Here is a 22,016-nt window from a genome sequence, read left to right on the forward strand (position 1 = left end):
GGGTGGTTTAGGGAAGATGTGGATACACAAGTCTCCTGCAGGAGCAGCTGGGCCTGCCCATGACCTCAGCACCAACCAGCTCAGAGATGTCGGCTACAGCACTGCTACCTAGAAAAACCAAAACTGCACTCAAGAGGGTCACCGTGACAGACTGTCCCCCAGAAGCAACAGCACTGGTGCATCAGCACTGGATGACAAGAATGTCTCGCATGGCCTGTCCACAGCCCGTGATGCAATCTTACATCACAGAGAGGGATTCTTTTCTATTCCTCCATATAACCCAGGAACCACGTGGAGTGAGTGTCAAAACAACACATAATTTGGTCAAGAGGAAAAAGGTCCCACTGATTATGTTACCACATCTGTTCACCTTTGAGGGGTTAGTATATGCCAGACACTCCTACGTATTTTAAATGAATTACCTTTTAAATGCCACAAAAACCTTACAAGACGCATACCTTTAGCTCTAACCTGCAGATAAGGAAACTGAAACACAAAAAGTAACTCTGTCAGGGTCACAAAGTTCATGTAAACAGGGGTTGTCTCTGGATGGCAGGATTCCAAACGATTGATTTTGTTTTCTCCTTTGCATACTTTGCCCACACCTCCAATTCACAGAGACACTCACAAGAAAGGGTGGATAGAAGGAAGGATTTTAAAATCAGACTGAAAATCAGAGTCCCCCACAGACTGATTTCCAACCTACACAGCCTATCTGGTTTCCAATTATGTATTAACAGAGCACCAGGAAGATATTTTATGTGGAAGATGTACAGATTAAAAATCCGTATTTTCTTTATCTAAAAATCTTTTGTATGGATAGATCTACTCCACCTTATTAATTTTGATAGAAGCATTACAATCCATTTTGTTACTCTGATTACAGCAGCTTTGCCTTGAAGAAGTGTTCTGAAATCTGAACAGTATGAAAGGTAATCTTCATTCTGATCCAATAATGTAATGAAATCACTTTATTTTCAGTTTACTCTTCTATTATATAACAAAATATAACAGAAATTAGTTCAGAGCTGAAGCCAGTAAATAACGCTGCCAGGAGTAATTGAAATAGAGAGATTATTAATTAAGCTATCACTGTTTTCAGAAACATCCCAATTTTAGATAGAGAGCAAAGGGATGAAGTTTGCATTAACTTGTTTTCTTTAAAATGAGTGGACATCAGACGTAAGATTTCATAATCACCAGCTTCAAGATGTCTTTATGCTTCACTGGCAGGTTTTTGGCTAGGAGAAATCTGCAAATGCTAACTGATTCCTCTTTTGAGCAACTTCTAGAACCTTAGAGTGCAAGCAGAGAAAAGATGTCAAAAGCTTCAATGTGGATATAAAGATCACCTGCTATTCCAGGCCCTGGGCATGGGACAGGGTAAGATACACAGGCATAGAAAGAACAAGGAAGAAATCAAGAATACTTCCCTTGGTTAAAAAAAAAAAAAAAAAAAAAAAAATACACATATATATTTTAGATTTAGATTTAGTTTAAAGGTTCTTTAACTTTGCCCAGATTAATAAAAAAGATCTTCTACAGACAGTATCTAAATTTTCAAAAATTTAAAAGGTGTTCTGAGGTGAGTTTGGATCAAAGAACCAATATACCCTAAGTCAGCTTCGTGGATTCAAAAGTGAGCCTAATGCGCCCATCAACTTCTTTGAGATTCTTGCCAAATCAAAGGTTAAAATGCATATAAACAGGGCAAGCAAAGACACTAACAAATCTTCATTTTGTGTTTTCTGAGAAAAGGCATCACCCGTGGCTGCTGCCAAGCCGAGGAGCAGAGGGAAGGGTGGGAAGGGAGGCCTGAGGGTGCGGCAGCCGGCAGAGGGGAGCGGGGCAGCCCTCGCCCGCCCGTGTGTCAGGCAGCGGCCGGGATGGAAGAAGGCGCGGGGCTTTCCTCTGGTCTTTGGAGCACGGACACATCATCACAGCAGAATGATGGTCCCCTGATGTGGATACTGAGGTTCGTGCTGAGGTATTTATCTAACTATAATAAAGTTTATTTCTCACGTCAAAAAAAAAAGATAAAATACTTCAAAAAACCTGAGAATTCAAGTTAAAGGACCTAAAAGCCAAGCCAGAACTGGAAATGAGCTCTCGTAAGAGAACAGAGAAACTAGAGAGGCCCGTGTATGCTGTGCACTCAGTCCAAGCCTGGTCCACAAGGTCCATCTGTGAACAGACAACACTGAATTCTTCAGAAAGCATCCATCAAAACAGAACATTTTCTTTGGTTAAAAGCTAGTTAAATCAGAGTTAATAAGGGCAAAAGAGAAAAGCAAAATACAAATGAATATATTTTACTTTAGATTTTTAAGAAGAATTTGTGTTCTCAGATACTCATTGTTTGAGTTAAAATTAATTTAACCCAAGGTAGAAAATAGTATTTAAGTGCTAAATACAGCTAGGAATAGAAAATAGGTGCTAGAAATAAACACATGAAAACCATAAATAAGTTTGTGTTTTCAGCATCAGCAAGTATTTTTTCCATGTTCTAAAATCTCTGTAACGCTAGACTGCTTTTATCAGAAAACGGACAAAATAAACAGCACTTTTAATGAGGGCACATACAGCCTACAGAATTTCTGGCACAAGTGCGTAAGGAGTAACACACAATTCAACTGATCATGCAGCAGTCTGTAACTGAGAACAATTAGAAACAACCTAAAAGTCTCCTTTCCCAAGAGGATGGACAAATCAATTGTCATACATTCATACAATGGAATACTTTAGAGAAGTGAAAAACCGAATGAACTAAATATGTATGTATCCACGTGGATCAATTTTATAAATCAATGTAAATCCAAAAAAGCATGTTACAAAAGGATACTTAGAGTAAGACAACTGTTACATAGAATTTTTAAAGCATGCAAAAACAGTGCATCTTGTTTTAATAATACAAACATAAGTAGCAAAATTATTAAGAGATACATAGCAATTTAATCTCAAATTCAGAATAGAGGTTACCTCCAATGAGAAGAAAAGTGAGAGAAAAGAAAGAAGAAAAAGTCACCTATGTTCCCTCTCCATGGCTGTGTGGCTTTAAAATCAACTTTTAAAACTGTGGTGTAAGCTTCAGTGCTCTCCCTCGTGTGACATATGCAACACACAGACACACGCCCCTATCCCATTCAGGATGAAATCTGAGCGCCCACCGCCCCTCGGGGCCCCCTTCCCACCACAGTCGCACGTCCACACACTCCAGCGCGCCCAGACCTTGGGCAACTACTGTGCCCTCTGCCTGCAACACCTGCTCTGCACACGGCCCACTCACTCCCTCCTATCGTCCAGATGTCGTCAAATGCCACCCCATCAGAGGCGACTTCCTTAGCCATCCTATTAAAATAACCCGGTCATTCTCCACCCCCATATCCTGCTTTACATTTTTGGCTTCACGGCTTCATGGCAGGCTTCCTGGCATTATGGATGATTTAAATTGTCTTTCTCCCCCAGAATATAAGCTCTATTAGGACAGGGTTTGCTTATTCACTATTGAATCAACACTGCTTTGACTAGTGCTGGACAGAAACAGACTCAGTGGGGGCTGATCAAAGAATTGTGTATTTCATTCCATACATATTTTAACCCACTTTTCCCCATTTATTCTAATATGGACACCTGCAGTGTTATTACTTTTTCTAAACATCATTTTCAAAGGTACACAGTAGCACAGTATTCCAACAATGCATGGCATACAGCACAGTTAAACAATCCAGTGTTAGACATTTGACTTTTCAAATAATTTTGTCATCAAGAATAATAGGGCTTCCCTGGTGGCGCAGTGGTTAAGAATCCGCCTGCCAATGCAGGGGACACGGGTCCGAGCCCTGGTCCGGGAAGATCCCACATGCCGCGGAGCAACTAAGCCCGTGCACCACAGCTACTGAGTCTGTACTCTAGAGCCCGCGAGCCACAACTACTGAGCCCACACGCCTAGACCCTGTGCTACAAGAGAAGCCACCGCAATGAGAAGCCCGCGCACCGCAAGGAAAGAGTAGCCCCCGTTCACCGCAACTAGAGAAAGCCCACACGCAGCAACAAAGACCCAACTCAGCCAAAAATAAATAAATAAATATTTTTAAAAGGAATAATAATAGACATTAGTAAAGACATTCTTTAGACTCTGTGACTGATCATTATTGCTTTAAGATAAATTCCTCAAATAAAAATGCTGAATCCATTTATAAGGTATTTTATATATATTTCCAAACTATCCTCCAAAAAGGCTATAGAGATTTATGTTTACACAACAGTGGATGAGAATCACAGCTTTACATCATCAGCACCAATGTCTCTGTCGATCTGGCGAGTTCAGTAAGTGGAAAAGGTATTCATTTATTCAGTAATTTTGTATCTAGATTACACATAAGCTGCTTTCATTGCTCAGAGCCACGCTACCCTAAAGTCTATGTGAACAGGAACCGGAGAGGGACTTAAGCTTACCCCGCTTCCACTTCTCCTGCTGCATCTGAGAGCACAGTCTCTGAGGCGGCAGGGCTGCACAAACCAGAACAGATCAAGTGGAGAGCATACGGCTCCGATTTCCAGTTCTGAAGGCGGGAAACCTGAGCACCGCCCTGCTCCCTCACTACAGGAATCACCTCACTCGCTATGCTTTCTTGCCCAGATCACACTGGTGCTCTGCCCAGAAGGGAGCACACCGAAGGGAGCAGTACCTCTTTCTAGGTGAGAAGCAGGAAGGAGACATACGTCTTACCTCTGTAAACTGAAAATCAATGAAAACTATCTGCAAACAGTATAAAACTATCAAGATAGCATGTTTGAAATGGAAATATTCAATGACAAACATCATCTGCCTTTCCAAAAATGTCACACCCCAAGCTGTCAACCAGCAGCTGTCAGACTTCACCGAGATACGTCAGAACTGTCGCCACCAGGCAGAGGGAGAAGCTGCCCGTCCGTCAGGACGTCAGAGGTGCTGCGCAGACTCGCACACGCCCGCCCCATCTCTCCCAAGAGCTCCTCCAGTACGGGGCAGCGGGGCCGGGGACACACAGCTGCCACCCTAGGGCCCAGCAGAACGCCCAGCCCCACCAGCAAAGGCACTCTGTAGCTTCTGCAGCCAACCTGGTGCAGCACGCTGCCCTCACACTCCTGTGGGGCTGCAGAGGACTCTGTGAAACCTTGCAACAAAAGTTCAGTGACACACAGCAACATATCACATTTTAAAAATCCGACTGATTTATCTTTTAACCATCTCAATTCTTAAAGCTATATTTTAAATACTTAATAATTTCGCTTAATTTCAAAAATCTTGTCTTTTTACCAGAGGAGCCCAGTAGGTGTAGAGATAGCCTATTTTCAATGCTGGTACAAACTGTGAGCAGGATACTACCAGAAAATAGAGATTCAAGAAAAACTTGAATTGTTCATATAAAACCTAAAAAGAAAAAGAAAAAATTAACATAATCTCTTCAAGGAAAATCTTTCATACCTTAATTAAATAATTAAAATCAACATAATATCTAACTATATTTCCATCAAACAGTGAAAATATGCCCTGAGTCACAATACATTAATTTTGACAATGGCTTTCCAATAACTAAATCACAAAAAAGAGCTAAGGTTACCCCAAATTGTATTTAAAATAAACTGAAAAAAAAGACAATTAGAACTTTTAACTATGTTAAGTGTCCTCTAAAAGTTTCGTATTTTCTTGCATGCAATTTTCCAGGTTCCCACACTCATCTTCTATAAATCTTTACATGCACACCAAATGAGACAGCAAAACCTTTCCAATGTTAGTAAGTCAGTTAATATAGATATACAAATGTATCTCTTCGTATCAACTCAGAAAAGCTTATGGAAAAGTGGTGTTAACCTTGTATTTATGAAATGGTAAACAATAAAACATGATAGCCACGCTTTCTGAATGTGGACATCTAGGCAGCTTTACAAAGATCGAGTGAACAAGCAGATCATGTACAGGTATGACTTCACACACAAAAAAAACCTACTTTAATCTCCTGTATTTACTTCCCTCAAAGTATAAGAAATGATACAATATAAAAATATGTAAATTACAGACCAATTTTCAGGAAGACAGCTACCTGCATATTCTTTACATGATAGCTGATACACGGTAGCTGACCTTCAACACTCCAATTACAATGAAACTTACAGACTTGCAAACTGCAAATCAAACTCTCCCGGGATGCCATTTTCTAATACAACGTGGAAGGCACAGAAATTTTCACACGGGCAGAGCAAAGGGTTAAGTACTTATTGTCGACTTAGAGCCTGGAACCACAGGTTTTATATAATGAAGTTACACACATCATCACACAGTTACGTGTATGACTAAAAAAATCAGTTACATCGATAACACGTGTATATTCATAATCATGTTCAACTGCTGTCTAAAAATGTTTTGAATCATTTCCTAAATTAATCTTAGCAGGAGAGAAAACTCTTTTTCCTCAGTGATTTCTTTAAAATCTCAGTTAGCATAGATTATATCTATTAGCAATTCATAAATTGCCATTCGTGCTAAAAATGGCGTAGAATTCCTACTGTGCAATTACCAAATGTTTCTAAAATACTACGTTATAGATGAAAAGACTAATGTAAGAGACAATCTAAGAAAAAAGTCATCCCCACGGTAACAGCTGTACAGACACATCAACAGGTCTCTTCCAGACAGCCATCCTGGCAGCCATGTGAACTCACTCGGATCAAAACTAAGCTGCACGATCCACTTTAAACCACCGCAATCAAGACTTTATTGTCTGCTGAGTGAACTTCTGGAGGGCTTTAGGAAAATGTACAATACTTAGCCAATCTGGGAGTATTTAATAATTTAAACCTAAGGAGAAAACAGTAGCTTCATTCAATAAAGATGAGAATATTTATCTGCCTGAAAGAGAGTTTACACTTTATTGTCCTAACAAAAGATCAGTCTTTTAATTATGAAGCCATTAGTTTTGTGTGTTTTAATAAAGGAGCACATTAGACATCAAGCATCTGACAACTACTGGACGGATGGGGGGCGGTGGTGAGGGCTGATCAATGCGCAATATAAACTCAGCATGGTTATTCAAATAAAAACATGAAAGATAAAGCAGCCCTCATTTCACATAATCAAGAGGGTTTTTTTGCAAAATAGCATAAGAGCTAATACCTAGAACATATCAAAAACTTTGATACTGGAAATGTAATCAGTGCCAGCTTTCTTTTGCCTTTAGAAAGATAAATAAATCTGTCTATTAAAATAGGGAATGATGCACAAAAGGCAAAAATAATTCCACTATTCTAAATACATATAATCTCAGTTTTATAATTTAAGCCAGAAATATCTCTGGCAACAAAAAAAGTAATAAATATTTAAACTTCAGAATTGAAATTTAGCATAATACCTACTTAAAGATAACTACTGATATAACAATACAACAAGGCCTGAAATTTACAATGTGAAGTAGAAAAGAAATCTATAAATGCTTATAGATATTTTGTTATGGAGTCATGTTTGTGTAAAAAGTTATTTTACTTTCATTGTGACAGCCTTGGCAGGCTTTAAACATTAGATACATTCCACTTTTCCCACCAAACAAATTCCCAGCCAAACAAAATTTATGACTTATTTTCTGATAATTTTATTTAGCTTTACTTGGTTATTTCTACAATAATATAAATGTGATGTTTATGTAGAATTGAAGGCAATAATCAAACTATATATTTTCTTGAGTTGAACTCTTATCATGTGGCTATTACAAATGCATATGAATTACTTAACAATTATTTGAAACACCCATGGTTCCAAAGCAAAAGGACTCTGATTTGGATACGACAGAATTAATGAGGGAAAAAAATGAAAACAAAGTTAGCAATCTCTGATATGCAGCCCATTTCCAAGAATTTAACAATCTTACCCCGGGTATAAAGGTAAATACATTGTATTTCTGATTTTTTATAGAATTTCTGGGATGTTTTTCTTCACACTTTTCCGGATATCCAAGCCACACTGTACGAGCTTTCAATTCTCTCTTTCTTTGACAAATATTTATCAGCCAATCACAGCAACTGCATGAAACAAAAGATACATATTGCGTATGCTTTTTCAAAAGTTTTTGAATTAATTCTACATACCTAGAGCCAATACTGATTGTTTCTATATTTACCAGACACCAACAGCATATCTACTGTTAATCTGTAAGGGTTTTCTTAAAACAGGTCAGCTATACTAATTTAAATTTGATATGAAGATACTGAAGGAGCATGTATAAGTGTGCAATGACTCCTAGAACCTCAGGGAAATTATTTTCCCCGTTTAGACCCTCTTATTGGCAAAATAAAACCATTAGCATTCTGAAGCAGTCAATGCTTTACATGCTGAGAAAAGAAACGCCATATGTTATCGGTAATTATCGGTAATTCTCAATACACCACTTGGTGATTCAGTGATAAAGGCTCTCAGACGTCAATTAACTAGGATGTGACCCACCCCCTTGTCTTAAGTAGTCACTTGTTTCCTCCTTTAAGTGATGACTTTCCTCCTTTAAGTGACAGCGTTAATATAAAATTAAGACGTAAGGCTCAATTCAGTATGTAGAAAGGATACCAATGTTTATTGGACTATTCTAATGGTAATAAAAGCTTGATTGTATTTCCATGTGGCTACTTTCATCTATGCAATGAAGATTTTAATCTAAATCTACCCTGCTCCAACCCTGCTCAGGGTTCCAGGAGCACAAATTCTTCTCCTTCCTGGACATCCAAACCATATTTGAATAGAGAGTATAAAGTTTCTAGTGGGATAACTTTTCTTAAAATACTTCAGAAAATGATGAAAAGGTATCAAATTCACCTCTATTAAGCATAAAATAATCCTGAATTTAAACTTCAGTATTAACAATTCAGTTTAATTAAAATTTCCAAAATGTAGAGAAAGACTCCGAAAGGTTTATTAAGGGAAGGGAAGTTATTAAACTTCATCTTCTAAATGTAGCTAAGGCTAGAACCGCAAGCCAGAAGGATAAGGCAGAAATTCCTAACTTCACTTTGTGACAAAGTAAGCTCAAAAGTTAACATGAAATTCTGCATGATAATGACAGCCTTAGAAGGTATGATTATAAGATGAGGCTGACCCCTCAGGACTTATGTGTCAACTTCACTGCATGTCTTTCTTCCCTTTAACACACTCAGATGTGTTACTTTAAAATCACCCACAGCAGCACCCTGTATGAGGGAATACCTCATGTGTTTAAACTGAAATCAGTATATCCCTACTAAGTATCCACCTAGCTCTTGGCTGTGCTCAGAAAACCTTCATCCTGGAAGGACGGGGCTTTGCCCTTTGGAAGCTGCCCTGTCCTCCTGGCGTGGGCACACTCATCGCCTGCAGGAGTGTCAGGCTCTGCCGTCCTGAGGAGCCACCCCGTGGGGGGGTCCAGGAACGCCCAACGCGTACCAAGCAGATCAGCGTTAAAACATTCCCCGCACCCCGTCTTCTGCTTCAACTGGAGCAGACAAAGAAGACCCAACTCTGCAAGAACAGAAATTTCTTATCACTGCTTGCCATCACTTTTTAAAAAATAAATCAGAACGGAGAGCATCTCCACACATAAAGCATACTTTTAAATCCCCAACAGTTATAAATCACAGTAGTATTAAACGATTTAAGACTGTCAAAATAAGTATTCCCATCCTTACTGTTTGTTGGTTGGGCGAAGGGGACTGGTCAAATAGATCTCAGTCAATATTGGTAATATTTGATCTTGTTTATGCTTGTATGAGACAAAAATTAAATAAGGCTTCAAATAAAATATAATAAGCTTCAAACGACTATTTCTCACCTTCCTGTTGTTTTTACAGTAGGACCTGGATCGCCTCCAGCCCAAGCCCCCTCACCAACACCCGCGCGGAACCAAACTGGCGGACCCGCGCCTCTCCTTGGGGCACCTCCCGCAGCTGGGAGGGAGGGAGGGCGCGCACCGCCCGCCTGTGTCCAGTTACACCACCAGCTCCTCGTCTCGGACCCCCGCAACCACACTCACAGACGCCGAACCCCCTCACGGTACACAAGGGAAAACCCAAGGCCACAGAGGTCAGTGAGCGATGTGCACGCAACAACTGGGCAGGGCTGACCCAGAGCCCGGACCTCGATCCCCACTCAACCCCGTGCTCCTCCTGCCGCGAGAACAACAGGCAGGCCGGCTCCTGCTCATCTTCACAGACCGCCTGTCCTTAGCGCAGCACACAGCACGGCAGCCATTCAACAGATGATGGAAATACATGAAAAGTGTATGAGCAGGCAACAAGACTCCATGGGAAAAACATGGACTTTAAGGCCATGCTTTTGGAAACAACTGCCAGCAAGTGGCCCTGGGGTGGTCCCCTGGTCTAAGTCTTTGTTTCCTCATCTGCAGAAGCGCTGAGGAGATTACAGGTGACACGCTCTGAGCTCCTGGCCCAATGCCTGCCACAGGGGAAGCACTCAGAGCTCTGCCGTCACTACGCTGCCTCTCGCTGTCACATTCAAAATGTCTCCAAACTTATAACACTAATTGGCACAAAAAGTTACTGTCCAATAAAGCATCCATTGGCCACATGTGGCTATTTTAGTGAGAATTAATTAGTATTAAGCAAAATAAAAAGTCCAGTTCCTCAGTCACATTATCCACCTTTCAAGGACTCAACAGCCACCTTGTCCAGTGGCTACCATATTGGACGTCACAGATCTAGAATATTCTCAGCATCCCAGGGGAGCTCTGGAGCAGGGTTGGTATACACAAAGCACTCTGCAGGCAAGCACGACAGCTAGGACAGCAGTCCTCGTGTGTGCACACTTCCTTCAGCATTTCAAATACAGCAAAAATCCTCCAGGAATGTATTCAGATATGAATTTTTCTCCTGAAACACATAATTATCTAATCTAATGGTTTAATGTGCAAAAGTCAGACAAGTCTTAAGATGAAATGGAGGCTAGCCAAAGCTCAGTGTTTGAAAAAATATAAATAAAACTTAGGAAATGTGGATTTTCCAGAGTTTAGGCTGGTATCGACATATTCTACAGGCAAAAAGCTCTGTAAATGCAAAACCACTGTCTTCATCACATGACACTGTAAACATTCGCTAGAATAAAAACCTCAACATCTACACTGTCAGCAGCACATGAAACTAACATCCCATTAACTTTCAAAGCCCCATACTCTAGAAACTAAATACAATACCAGGGGCTAAAAACACATATTCAACAGCTCATTTTTTCTCTATTACCCTGTATAGAAAAAACTAAGATTCCTAGACTTCCAAAATGTAATTAAATTATTCATAACACTTTGCTACTACTATTACCAAATTAAAATCTTAGTATTATTTCTTCATGCAAAGACAGAATCAAGCAGTGGTTAGGGAACCACTGTTAAACCACCCGCTATTCCACAATATTAAATGAACACACAGTCTCGAAGTTTTAAAAGCCTGGGGCTCCGCCAGCATTGCCACCGGATTATGCAGACAGAAAATATGACCAGAAAGAGAAGACAAACCCCCCACATAAAGAAAATACTTGTAACCAAAAAAGTATGTGTAAGTAAGCCTTATGGAGCTGTAGAGCTAAGGGAGAAAGTAAAACTATGGGCAATTTTTGAAGGCAAAGTAATAAGAGTAAAACATACTGGTAAATACCGGTAAGTGAGAAGGAGATGCAGAGGAGTCCCTGGAAGAAAGAAATACGGAGCTTTACCCAGGAACATTTCTATGCGCACTGCACGTTTCCTCAGTTACTCAGTATTCAGAAGACACTTTCCCATTTATATGTAAATCGCCTTACACTGTCAAGTCAAATTGAAACTAAATCCAATAGTGTACAAACTACACTTTTTTCTTAAAACATTTTAGTATTAGTAAGTTTTCACAAATGCCTCTACGATCAAAGTAGAACTCCAATACTAAATAAAGCACATCTTTATATACCAAGATCCTGTCTTGTAAAATTTTAAGGGGCCATAATTAAATAACTTCCAAAATTTAGAAAGCCTCCTTCCCAAATAAATAAATGAATAAATAATTCTATCCAACAGGTACCTTTGGTTACCAAGCCAAAAGAGACACAGCAATCATGTCCTCTTAAGAGATCAGCATATTCCCATGTTTCTACACTCCAAACGTGTTGCAGATCAACTGAAAGTGCAGAGGCCATTTAGAACCGGGAACAATCTTAGCATTTGATACCCTCCCTTCATATGGAAATGCCATTCAGGGGTTCCACTTTCATGGGGACAAAGTGCTTTTTGATAGCGAGTGAAATGTAAACCTCGTGAGAAAGGCACTACTGTCCCCCAGAACTACGTACCGGTGTGCACCACAGTAACCCACGTGGAGGACACTCCAAGGTTCAGAAGACAGATTACAGAAAAAGTTTTTTCAGAGTCAAATTTTTCAGAGTTGGAATTTTTGCCAAATAATAAAAATGAGAAGGCAGGTCTTAAGCCATGAAGAAATTAAAGCCTACTCAATCCCAGAAGAAGAATAATTTAAAAATAAACCTTACTACTCACAGAATCTACAAATAAAAATACAATGAAATATCTGCAACTCATTAATATCATTTGCTATCTATCTTGACAATATTCATAACGTTTTCTTCTGCAATTAAACTAAGTAATTTTATATATCTTCTACTCTTTGATCCATCACCTAATCATCTTAATAACACTGACTTTTATAATGCCTGGTATTTAGAAAATAGAAAGGTTAGCAAATATTCAAAACTGGAAATCTATAAGAAATAAAGAAAATAAGACCCATCCAAGTTGCTAACTGTACAGTCTGTTCTGTAAGGTGCCGTTTTAATTTCCATAACAATTTCCTGGTGTAGTGGATGCACACTGAACACGACGTGTGGCCACGTCTCAGGTCGCTCTCGTCCACGTGGAAAAAGACACTCGTGAGCGAAGCCACCACGACGGTTCGGTCAGCTCTGCCCACATGATCACCATTTACTAAGATAAAGACTTTACATACGTGTCGAGTATATATTACTGAGCTGTTTTAATATCCCCAAAACATGTTAGTTTTTGCCACTAACACGTAGATTTTCAAATATATTCTTAATATCTTCCTTAAGAAAAGGAATATTACAAATGAAATCCAAAATTTGCCTATGTTCCATTTGGTAAAAACAAAATCCTGTAAAAGACCGAAAATAATTAATTCAACAATGCACTCGGCCTTCAACAACGCCCACAATTCTTGGCAACTGTTTGACTGGTATGGATAAGTACCACTTCCAAAACACGGCCTGCCCTCTTGAAGTCCACAGCATGAGCACGAGACTACGACCTTAAAGTTTTATGGCCATCAGTACCCACTCCCACGTCCCCAGTTTTTAGCAACTCTCTGTTATCCAGGGATCCTCCATGCACAGCAGGTAAGATTCTCAGCCTCCTCAATCCCACTGATCTCCACGTCAGGTTCCCTTTAGGAGGGTGAGACCAGGCACTTATCTACTTGAAGAGCGCAGGTCAGGACCGACCGCATCTGGACCGCACCTCCTCGTCCTGGCGCTCTTCCCAGTCCACGGAGCCAAGAGCCAGGAAAGGCTCTGGCGCGTCAAGTCGGGCTCTGGCTCAGCTTCTGGCTTGGCCCTTGGCTCGCAGGAGAGGGCCTCTTCTAGTTCTTGGCCGTAAACAGCAGTGAGGATGCTCACCTCAAACAGCACCGCTGGTCTGACCCCGCTGCCCCTCCCACCCCACACTAATGGAGAACACAGCACACGCCCATCAGACTGCAACTGTGGCACTGCCCAAAGCTCCTCGCCGCAGCCGTCGCTTCAACTCACGACACTGGCCACCGTTCCCACCGTAACTGCCCACCCCCTCGCTTCCACAGCTGGTTCCGTAATGGCTCAGGCTTCTCCCTGATGGGCAAACAGTAATAAAATTATGCTGGGCTCAACAGATGCGCGATTACTGATGGTCTCTACCAAGGCGTGACCAATTCTGTCATTTTTTAGTCCTCATGTGTATCCCAGACACCTCCTCACTTCAATGAACTAATGTTCCCAACTGAGGTCAAGATAAAAGCCATCCTCTCCAACACTATTTCACACGTCCTCCCCTATTTTTTCTGCTGCCTAAAAAAAGGATTATTAGTCTTCCTTTCCAACACTGTCCTTTTCCCCAGGGGGTCGCTTTCCTTCTTCCTTCATGGGCCTCTACCACACTGCTGCCATTTTAGGAATGTCATCCTTCCAGGTGGTTTCCACTACCACGACAGTAACAACTCTCAAACCTACATCTCCACATCCTGCTCCTGGATCTGACAGAACTGTCTGTCTTAGATCAATCCAGTACATGACAGATTTACATAAGGTATCAGCTCATACCAGTCAGAATGGCCACCATTAAAAAGTCTACAAAGGATAAATGTTGGAGTGGGTGTGGAGAAAAAGGAACCCTCCTACACCGTTGGTGAGAATGTAAATTGGTACAACCAATTTACAACTCCAACTATGGAGAACGGTATGGAGGTTCCTGAAAAAACTAAAAGTAGAGTTACCATGCGATCCAGCAATCCCACTCCTGGGCATATATCTGGAGAAAACCATAAATCAAAAAGGTACATGCACCCCAATGTTCACTGCAGCATTATTTACAATAACCCAGACATGGAAGCAACCTAAATGCCCATCGACAGAGGAATGGATAAAGAAGATGTGGTACAGATATACAATGGAATATTACTCAGCCATAAAAAAGAACAAAATAATGCCATTTGCAACAACATGGATGTACCTAGAGATTATCATATTAAGTGAAGTGAGTCAGTCAGAGAAAAGATAAATATCATGTGATATTGCTTATACGTGGAAAGTAAAAAATGATACAAATGAACTTATTTACAAAACAGAAACAGAGGAGTAAAAGATTTCCCAGCTTAAAAAAAAAAAAAAAAAAAAACCCAGAAACAGACTCACATAGAAAACAAACTTACGGTTACCAATGGGGATAGCAGGGAGGGTGGCGGGGGTGTAGATTAGGAGTCTGGGATTAACGTATACACAGTACTATATACAAAATAGATAAACAACAAGGACCAACTGCATAGCACAGGGAACTATATTCAATATCTTATAATAAGCTATAATAGAAAAGAATCTGAAAAAATATATATACACGTATAACTGAAAAAATAAAGGGACTTGAGCATCCACTGATTTGGGTCTCAGAACCAGTCCTCCACAGATACCAAGGGACGCCTCTATAATCACAGATGGAAAAGAAAGGAACACAGTTTATAAATGTCAATACAGTGACCAGAATTAATTCTACCATGCAGTAATTACAAAATCACTAATTTCCTCCATCTTTTAAACATTAAAACATCTCACAAAAAAGTGAATTTGGCTTTCTGTCCCTTCTGGATTAGCACAGTTTGGTTTTGACTAAGGTTATTAATACTATCCATGATGTCATTTAGAGAGCGGCTTCTTTAGTTTGATATAGAAACATATGTGTTTAGAAGCAAAGCTTATAAATAACTGTGTAACCTTCGTGTGAAGGAGGTTAGGCAGCAATGGATAACAAACCTGGTACAGAGGAACTTCCATCCTCCACAGACAAACCACTCTAGGCCTCTCTTTCTTCGCATGATCCTAGCTCGCGGTAATTTGTGGTAATCACTTTCGTCATTCTCAAAGCCTTCTTCAGACATCATTAGTGGCATTTCATCCAAATGGGCAGACTCATCTTCCAGCTGGTACCTGGATAAAGGAAAGAACAGAGCACTGAGGCAGGCCAAGCAGTCTTCTGTGTACGATACAGGTCTCGCTTAGGGCAAGAGCTGGCCCAATTCTACTAATCACACTTTTCTTTTTCCCTCATACTAAGCTGTCTTCAGGGGAAGCAAACCATTACAAATAACACTGCACAGTAATGCTACTTTCCTTTGCAAAAAACTTAACCAAGGTAAGCAGGAAAGGAAAGGCTGTCCAAGAAAGCTGCCGTTACCATGCCGTGAGCGGAACCCTCCAAGCAGCCTTCCATGTGTAGTTGTTGTATCTACGTAAAAGACCATTCTTTTGATGTTTCTGTATGCTTGCAATATCTTATAATGAACAACTGGGGAAACTATATTCAAAGGACAAAAATTTTAAGACTGGAATAGATGTCCACTCTCCATTACTTCTTCCATCTACAGCTTCTCCATCTCTTCTCCTGCCACTGCCTCTAAGACCTGTGGTCACCTGGACACTTGTCATTTTCTCCATCATTACTATCTTCTTTCTCTAGATCTCCCGTCACTCTCGAAAGCCGACATTTTGGAAAAGAAGGCCTACAGAAGGATGGGCAATGATGAGTGCTACTCCAGATAATCAGGAACATCTAACAGCGCTAGCACAATTTCCACTCTGCTCTGAACTTCAGTAAAATGCATCTCCTACAGTATATGACAAGCTTTATGTCTGCAGTTAGCTATCTTTTCAGCCATCCTTCAGGGACCTGTGCGCGTGTGCACGTGTGTGCGGCCTGTGCGTGGGTGGGTGCCTGTGTGTGCTGGTGCACACGGGAGTGTGTGGCAACGGTGCCATGTAGACTCGCCTACTCGGATTCCGCGAAAAGGTCAGCGGGCAAGATTCCCAAAGCCTCTATCTTCATGAGACTTTATTCTTAAAATAAGTGCCTAGCTGTCAAGAATCCAAGCCCAAATGGAATTCAATGATGGAAAAAAGTCCTTGGACGTGAAGGCCAATGCCAGCCTCCCACCTAAGTTTCTGTACCGTCTTCTCAACATTTGGTAACTAACAAAGAGTCCAGCGAGTGGATTTACCAGGTTACTCAGTTATCCCCTACAGGGAAGACATTTATAACTCCCCATTAAAAAATATTTCAGTGAATATATCTGCGCACAGCACTTCTCCCATATTTTAGATGAATTCTTTCAGAGTCCCAGGACTAGAATTGCTATGTAAAGTCATAAGCTCTAAAATACTTGATACACATTGCCAAACTGCAAATTTAAACTCCCACCAACATGAGAGCTATGAGAAATACCAAAAACACTAGAAGCAATTTACCTCAGCCTTATCAGACTGGGGCTGAATACATTTACTTATTTAAGGGGAAGATGCTCACCTTTGGTGTCACACGGGGCCCTACACTACCAGTGAACTATGGCCGAGGCTGCTCCCCTCTTGCACGGAAAATTCAATTTACCCAGACGCGTTTCAGAAGGTAAGAGGGGCAGCAGGGGCGGCCTGCGCAGATGTAAGATCAGGGCCTCTCGCGAGCCTGGAAAGGCAGAAGGAACTTGGCAGTGGAGGCCCTTGCAAATCACAGGAAAGACAACCATTTCAGGTGAGAGGCAAACATGAGATTCACTCTGCACTCTGGCTGCCCTGGAGAACTGGTCGAGGCAGAGCTGGAGCCAATCAGGAGGCCGCTGCAAGAGTCCAGGACAGAGACAGACAGTGCTTGAACAAAGGAGCTGGAGAAAAAAGGAGAGAAGTGGGTAGATTCGGGGCATTTAAGAGCTAGAGCAGACAGACAGGTGACGCTTGACGATGAACTCAGAGGACACGGGAGCCTAAGGACGACCGGCCTGTATGGGAAGAAGCACGGCAGTACTGCTCAGTAGGACAGAAAACACTAGCAGGGGCAGGCTTCGGACAGCAGAGGGAGAACCCTGAGTTTGGTTTTGCTCATTTTCAGTCTGAGGCCTCTGCAACATGACGCAGGCAGCGGCAGTAAATGGAGCGGGCCCGCCAAGGACGGGCAGGAGCTGGAAGGCCAGCAGTGGGAGGGAATCTATTCTTTGGCCCCACCAGCTCCTCTTGCCTTAGGAACCTGGCCCACTCCGCCCACCACCTGGGAAGGACCGCTGTGTAGCTGCCTGGGACCTCAAACCCTCCTGTGGTTGGTCGGGGACAGGCAGCCAACCAAGCTAAGCCACGGCTGTCCAGGAAAATTCTGCGGCTGGAGCTGAGAAAAAGGCGGCAGTCTCCCAGATAATTAAAGCTACTGTCTCCTGTGATAAGAGCTGTTGGAGGTCTATGCCACTACGTAGAGTAAGAAACCCAGAAAACCAGTCTTCTGAAAGAGAAGAATGAATCAGACAGATATGTGTAAAATGAAAAAAATGTTTCATGTTTCTTGTTTCATGTTTCAAGATTAAAATGTTTCATGTTTAATCTTTCATGGAAGATTAAATATATAATCTACTTCCAATATCCAAAAAATTGCTTTTTTTTAAAAGCGTAAATCTACAAGAACAGAAAACAAAAGAGGAGATAACAAAATGTAAGAAGCTGGGGAAAGCAGATGGATGGATGGTAAACAACTAAGCAGAACCACGAAAATGGAGTCTGAAGCCAGCAGTGAAGAAACCAGAGAACCAAGGGATTGGAACCTCGGGATCGGGACCCTAGCAGGGCTGAAGACCGGCAGCACCGGGTGCCTCTGGGAGGGGGTTGAAGGGACGCTGGAATAAGAACCGACTGAAAGCTCTGAGAGGAACATGTGGATCCTTACCTGCAGCCCCCCTCCCACCCAGCTAGGCAACCACCCCTCCGCTCCTCTGGGGAAGGGAGGCTGTGCTGAAAACAGAAGACTGAGTGAGGGGGCCACCGACCCATCCCCCCCACTACCCTGCGGATTAACAATTCAGTGTGGAAGGGATGATGATGGTGATCAAAAGGAGAAGAAACCAGCACTGAGCAGCTACTGACAGCTCAGACTCGCAGGCATTAATCTAGGCACTTCACACACATTCATTCAATTCCCAGCTTTAGACAATTAACACAGAAAACCATACTACAGGAAAGAACAAAAACTCAAATGTCCATAGACAAACGTGGACCATACACACAATGGGATACCATTCAGCCATGAAAAGGAAGAAAACTGATACAAGCTACAAGGAGAACCTTCAGGACATAATGCTCAGTGAAAGAAGCCGGACACGAGAAGACAAACACTGCATGACTCCACTTACATGAGGTCCCCAGAGCAGTCAACTCCAGAGACAGAAGGTAGACAGAGGTGAGCGGGCAGTGGGGGAGGGTGGAGGTCAGTGTCTGAGGGGCACAGAGTTTCAGTTTGGGAAGATGGAAGTTCTGTGGGTAGATGGTGGTGGCGGTTACACAGCAACGGTAACGTACTTAATGCCATTTACTGTGCATTGAAAAACGGTTAAGATGGTATCTCTTATGTTACGTATACTTTGCCACAATTTTTTAAAAAAGAACAAACTTCTGTAATTATTGTTGATGACACCCTGCTCCCCGGCAGCCACGTAACCGCTGGAAGACGGATATTCCCTCACCACTACCCACACCCTCAGCGCGCCGAGCTGATTCCTACGACACGGTTTTACCTGCACTTACCACGAGGCCCTTTCTCCTCATCCTCCTGCTGGCTGCCACAGCCAGCGTGCTGCGTCCTTACACACAGGGCAAGTTCGCTCAAGAGATCGATCGTTTGGGGAACAGGCTTGTCAATTAGACAACAAACCAGAATGAAAAAAAACTCCTGCAGGCGTCTTAGACGAAGGAGCCCCGGACAATGGATGGCTACAGTTTACTGAGTCCTTACTGCGGCCAGGCGCTCTGGAGGTCTGTATTCTGCATCATCAAAGGAGAAAACTTTAAAGCAAATGAGGAAATGGGGAAAAATACGCAGCACATGACAGAAAAAATGATTCTTTATAAGCAGTTCTCACAAATCAATAAAAATCAATAAAAAAGCAAACACTTTGAATGACACATGAACAAAGACAATTCACAAAGGAAGAAATACAGCTATACTTAGAAAATTACACTGCACCACATTAGGACCTTACAACAAAAACTTGAGCGTTTACTACGTGCTAGCGCTGTCCCTGTGGGTACAGAAGCAAAGAGGCACACGAAACCCCTGCTCATACACAGCTTAGGTACTAACAGGACAAAAACAAGACGTAAACTATTTTCAAAGGGGAAAGTGCTAGGAAGACAATAAAGGGGGTGATGAGACCAGAAGTGACAGGAGGGGGTCTTCCTCAGATTGTCCAGGAGCCTGAGTCTCAAGAAGCGACACCTGGATGAAAAGCAGCCAAGCACACCAAGGTCTAGGAAGACCTAGAGGGCCTGCAGAGCCTGGAGGGTTGCAGGAGGGGAAACAGCCAGTGTGGCTGGAGGGAGCGAGCCGGGCGGAGCTGTGGCAAATGCAGCTGCAGATGCAGCGGGGCAAGCCCCACAGACTGGGAAGCCGAAAGGAAGAGCGTAACGCGAATTCAAAGTGGAAGAGGAAGGCAGTGGAAGGCTTTAAGCCTGGGAAGAATTTCTGTTTTCAAAAAGGACGTTTAAAACATGCAAATTAAAACAACTGAAAAAATACTTCTTAACATCTGGCATGGCCAACAGTCTTGGATAACCAGGGACTCTTAATTGCTGGTAAGAATGTGAACAACTTTTTGGAGACTAATTTGTGAAGATGCATCGAAAGCCTTTTTTTTTTTTTTTTTTGGTAATGCAATTAAACTTTAACGCACAGGTTCTATTATCTCATAAAATTAAAAATATATACAAGATATATCTACAAAGATAATGATCACCGTGCTGTGCTGATCACCCCAAAAGCCTGGAAAAACCTTAATATCAACGATTAGAGTTGCTTTTAATACATGATGGAATACCATATCATCACTAAAAACAAGAAGGCAGAAGACCTCTGGCTGAAAGCATATGTCAGGAGAAGTAGCAGTCACTATTATCACCTCTCTTTTGAACACCTTACTCCACTAATCAAAGGGATACTCGTTTTAATCTCTCCATATAATCTTCTACAAACAACTCCAATTACTACTGATAACATCACCAAACATCCCTATAGCAAGCGACCTATCATTTGAGATGGTTTAGGCAAAAAATTACATAATCTAAGACAGAACTAATACTTTTCCTCTCAAAAATTCCTTTTTTCTTACTTCTGTGTAAGATTACTTCTTTTAAAACAGTCAACTAGAAAATGAATATTTATACAAAATGTAATTAAAATTCAAAACACCACTTAAATATATTATAATATAGTATACAAAATGAGATTTTTAGTCTTTTTCATTAAGTTCTTTTAGCCATTGTGTTGTTTTTTAGCAAAAGTCACAATCTTATCAAGTTTAATGCTAGAAAAGCAGTACAATGAGTCTGAAAGATAATGAATATAAGCAACATCATGTTTAGTAACCTCAACTTCAGAAATGGAGCCTCTGAGCTGGCAAGCAATTTATTCCACTTCCAAAGCAATTTTCCTATTGTACTGAAAATTTTACCTCAGTATTTAAAAACAGTAAGATGATGAATAATGGATTTTTCAGAGACAGGGTAAGCAGAGACTCTTAGGTGTCTTTGTCGCCTGGTGTTATACGCACTGAATTGGTTTGTCACTCAAGAAAGATCAACGTTCCCAGCAATTAAGTATAATTCTGGAAACATATTTTTAAAATGAGTAAAAACAATGTGAACAAAGACGACAGAACGGACGATACTGAACCCAAGAGTACCACCACGGTAAGAACTGAAGACAGCTATCTCAGCTGCTGCCAAAGGTTTAAAAAAATTAGGAACTTTCAACAAAACATTCAAGTACTGGAAGATGAATAATTTACATGTATCTAAGTAAAAGTAGGTCAATACAATAACTACCTTAAACTCACATTTTTACCTTAAGTATCCAACAGCCTTATTGTTTCCACTTTGATGAGAAACATTTCTGAGAGTCAACTGATACTAAAGGGAGAGAAACATTTAAAATATGCTTAATGCCTAAACCTTCTTTAAGAAAAATAAACACCCCCTCTTTGCCTACATGTTAATAACGCAGAAAAACAAAGCGACAAAATGCTATAGAGAAATGTGTACATTTTCTTCATCAAATATAGCTTCCAAGTTCAACTGTGTCACTGATGAGTCATTAATGAGCAGCAAAACCGTATGAACTTCTGAAAAACTGGAACTCCTTCCTTCCTACAGCAGCAGAGGAGATGAACAAGGGAATCGTTTAAAAAAA

General features: G+C 41.3%; 1 protein-coding gene across 9 annotated transcripts in view; it reads right to left on the reverse strand.

The window, feature by feature from the left end:
* Positions 1–22,016, reverse strand: part of ATP9B (ATPase phospholipid transporting 9B (putative)) — a 231,072-nt gene that overhangs the window by 199,857 nt on the left and 9,199 nt on the right. For 5 of the 9 annotated variants that reach the window (XM_057526452.1, XM_057526449.1, XM_057526454.1 and 2 more), the window contains exons 2-4: positions 15,563–15,736; positions 7,902–8,052; positions 5,300–5,413 (exon numbers count right to left, since the gene is read on the reverse strand). In XM_057526452.1, coding sequence (XP_057382435.1) covers positions 5,300–5,413; positions 7,902–8,052; positions 15,563–15,699 — 402 coding nt within the window. In that variant the 5' untranslated portion in view covers positions 15,700–15,736. Of the gene's footprint in view, positions 1–5,299; positions 5,414–7,901; positions 8,053–15,562; positions 15,737–19,357; positions 19,595–22,016 lie in introns of those variants that run through there. The other 4 variants (XM_057526450.1, XM_057526448.1, XM_057526455.1 and 1 more) reach the window with 4 other exon arrangements.

The sequence above is a fragment of the Balaenoptera acutorostrata genome, chromosome 13 (genome assembly GCF_949987535.1).
Source record: "Balaenoptera acutorostrata chromosome 13, mBalAcu1.1, whole genome shotgun sequence".
In the NCBI taxonomy this organism is placed as follows: domain Eukaryota; kingdom Metazoa; phylum Chordata; class Mammalia; order Artiodactyla; family Balaenopteridae; genus Balaenoptera; species Balaenoptera acutorostrata.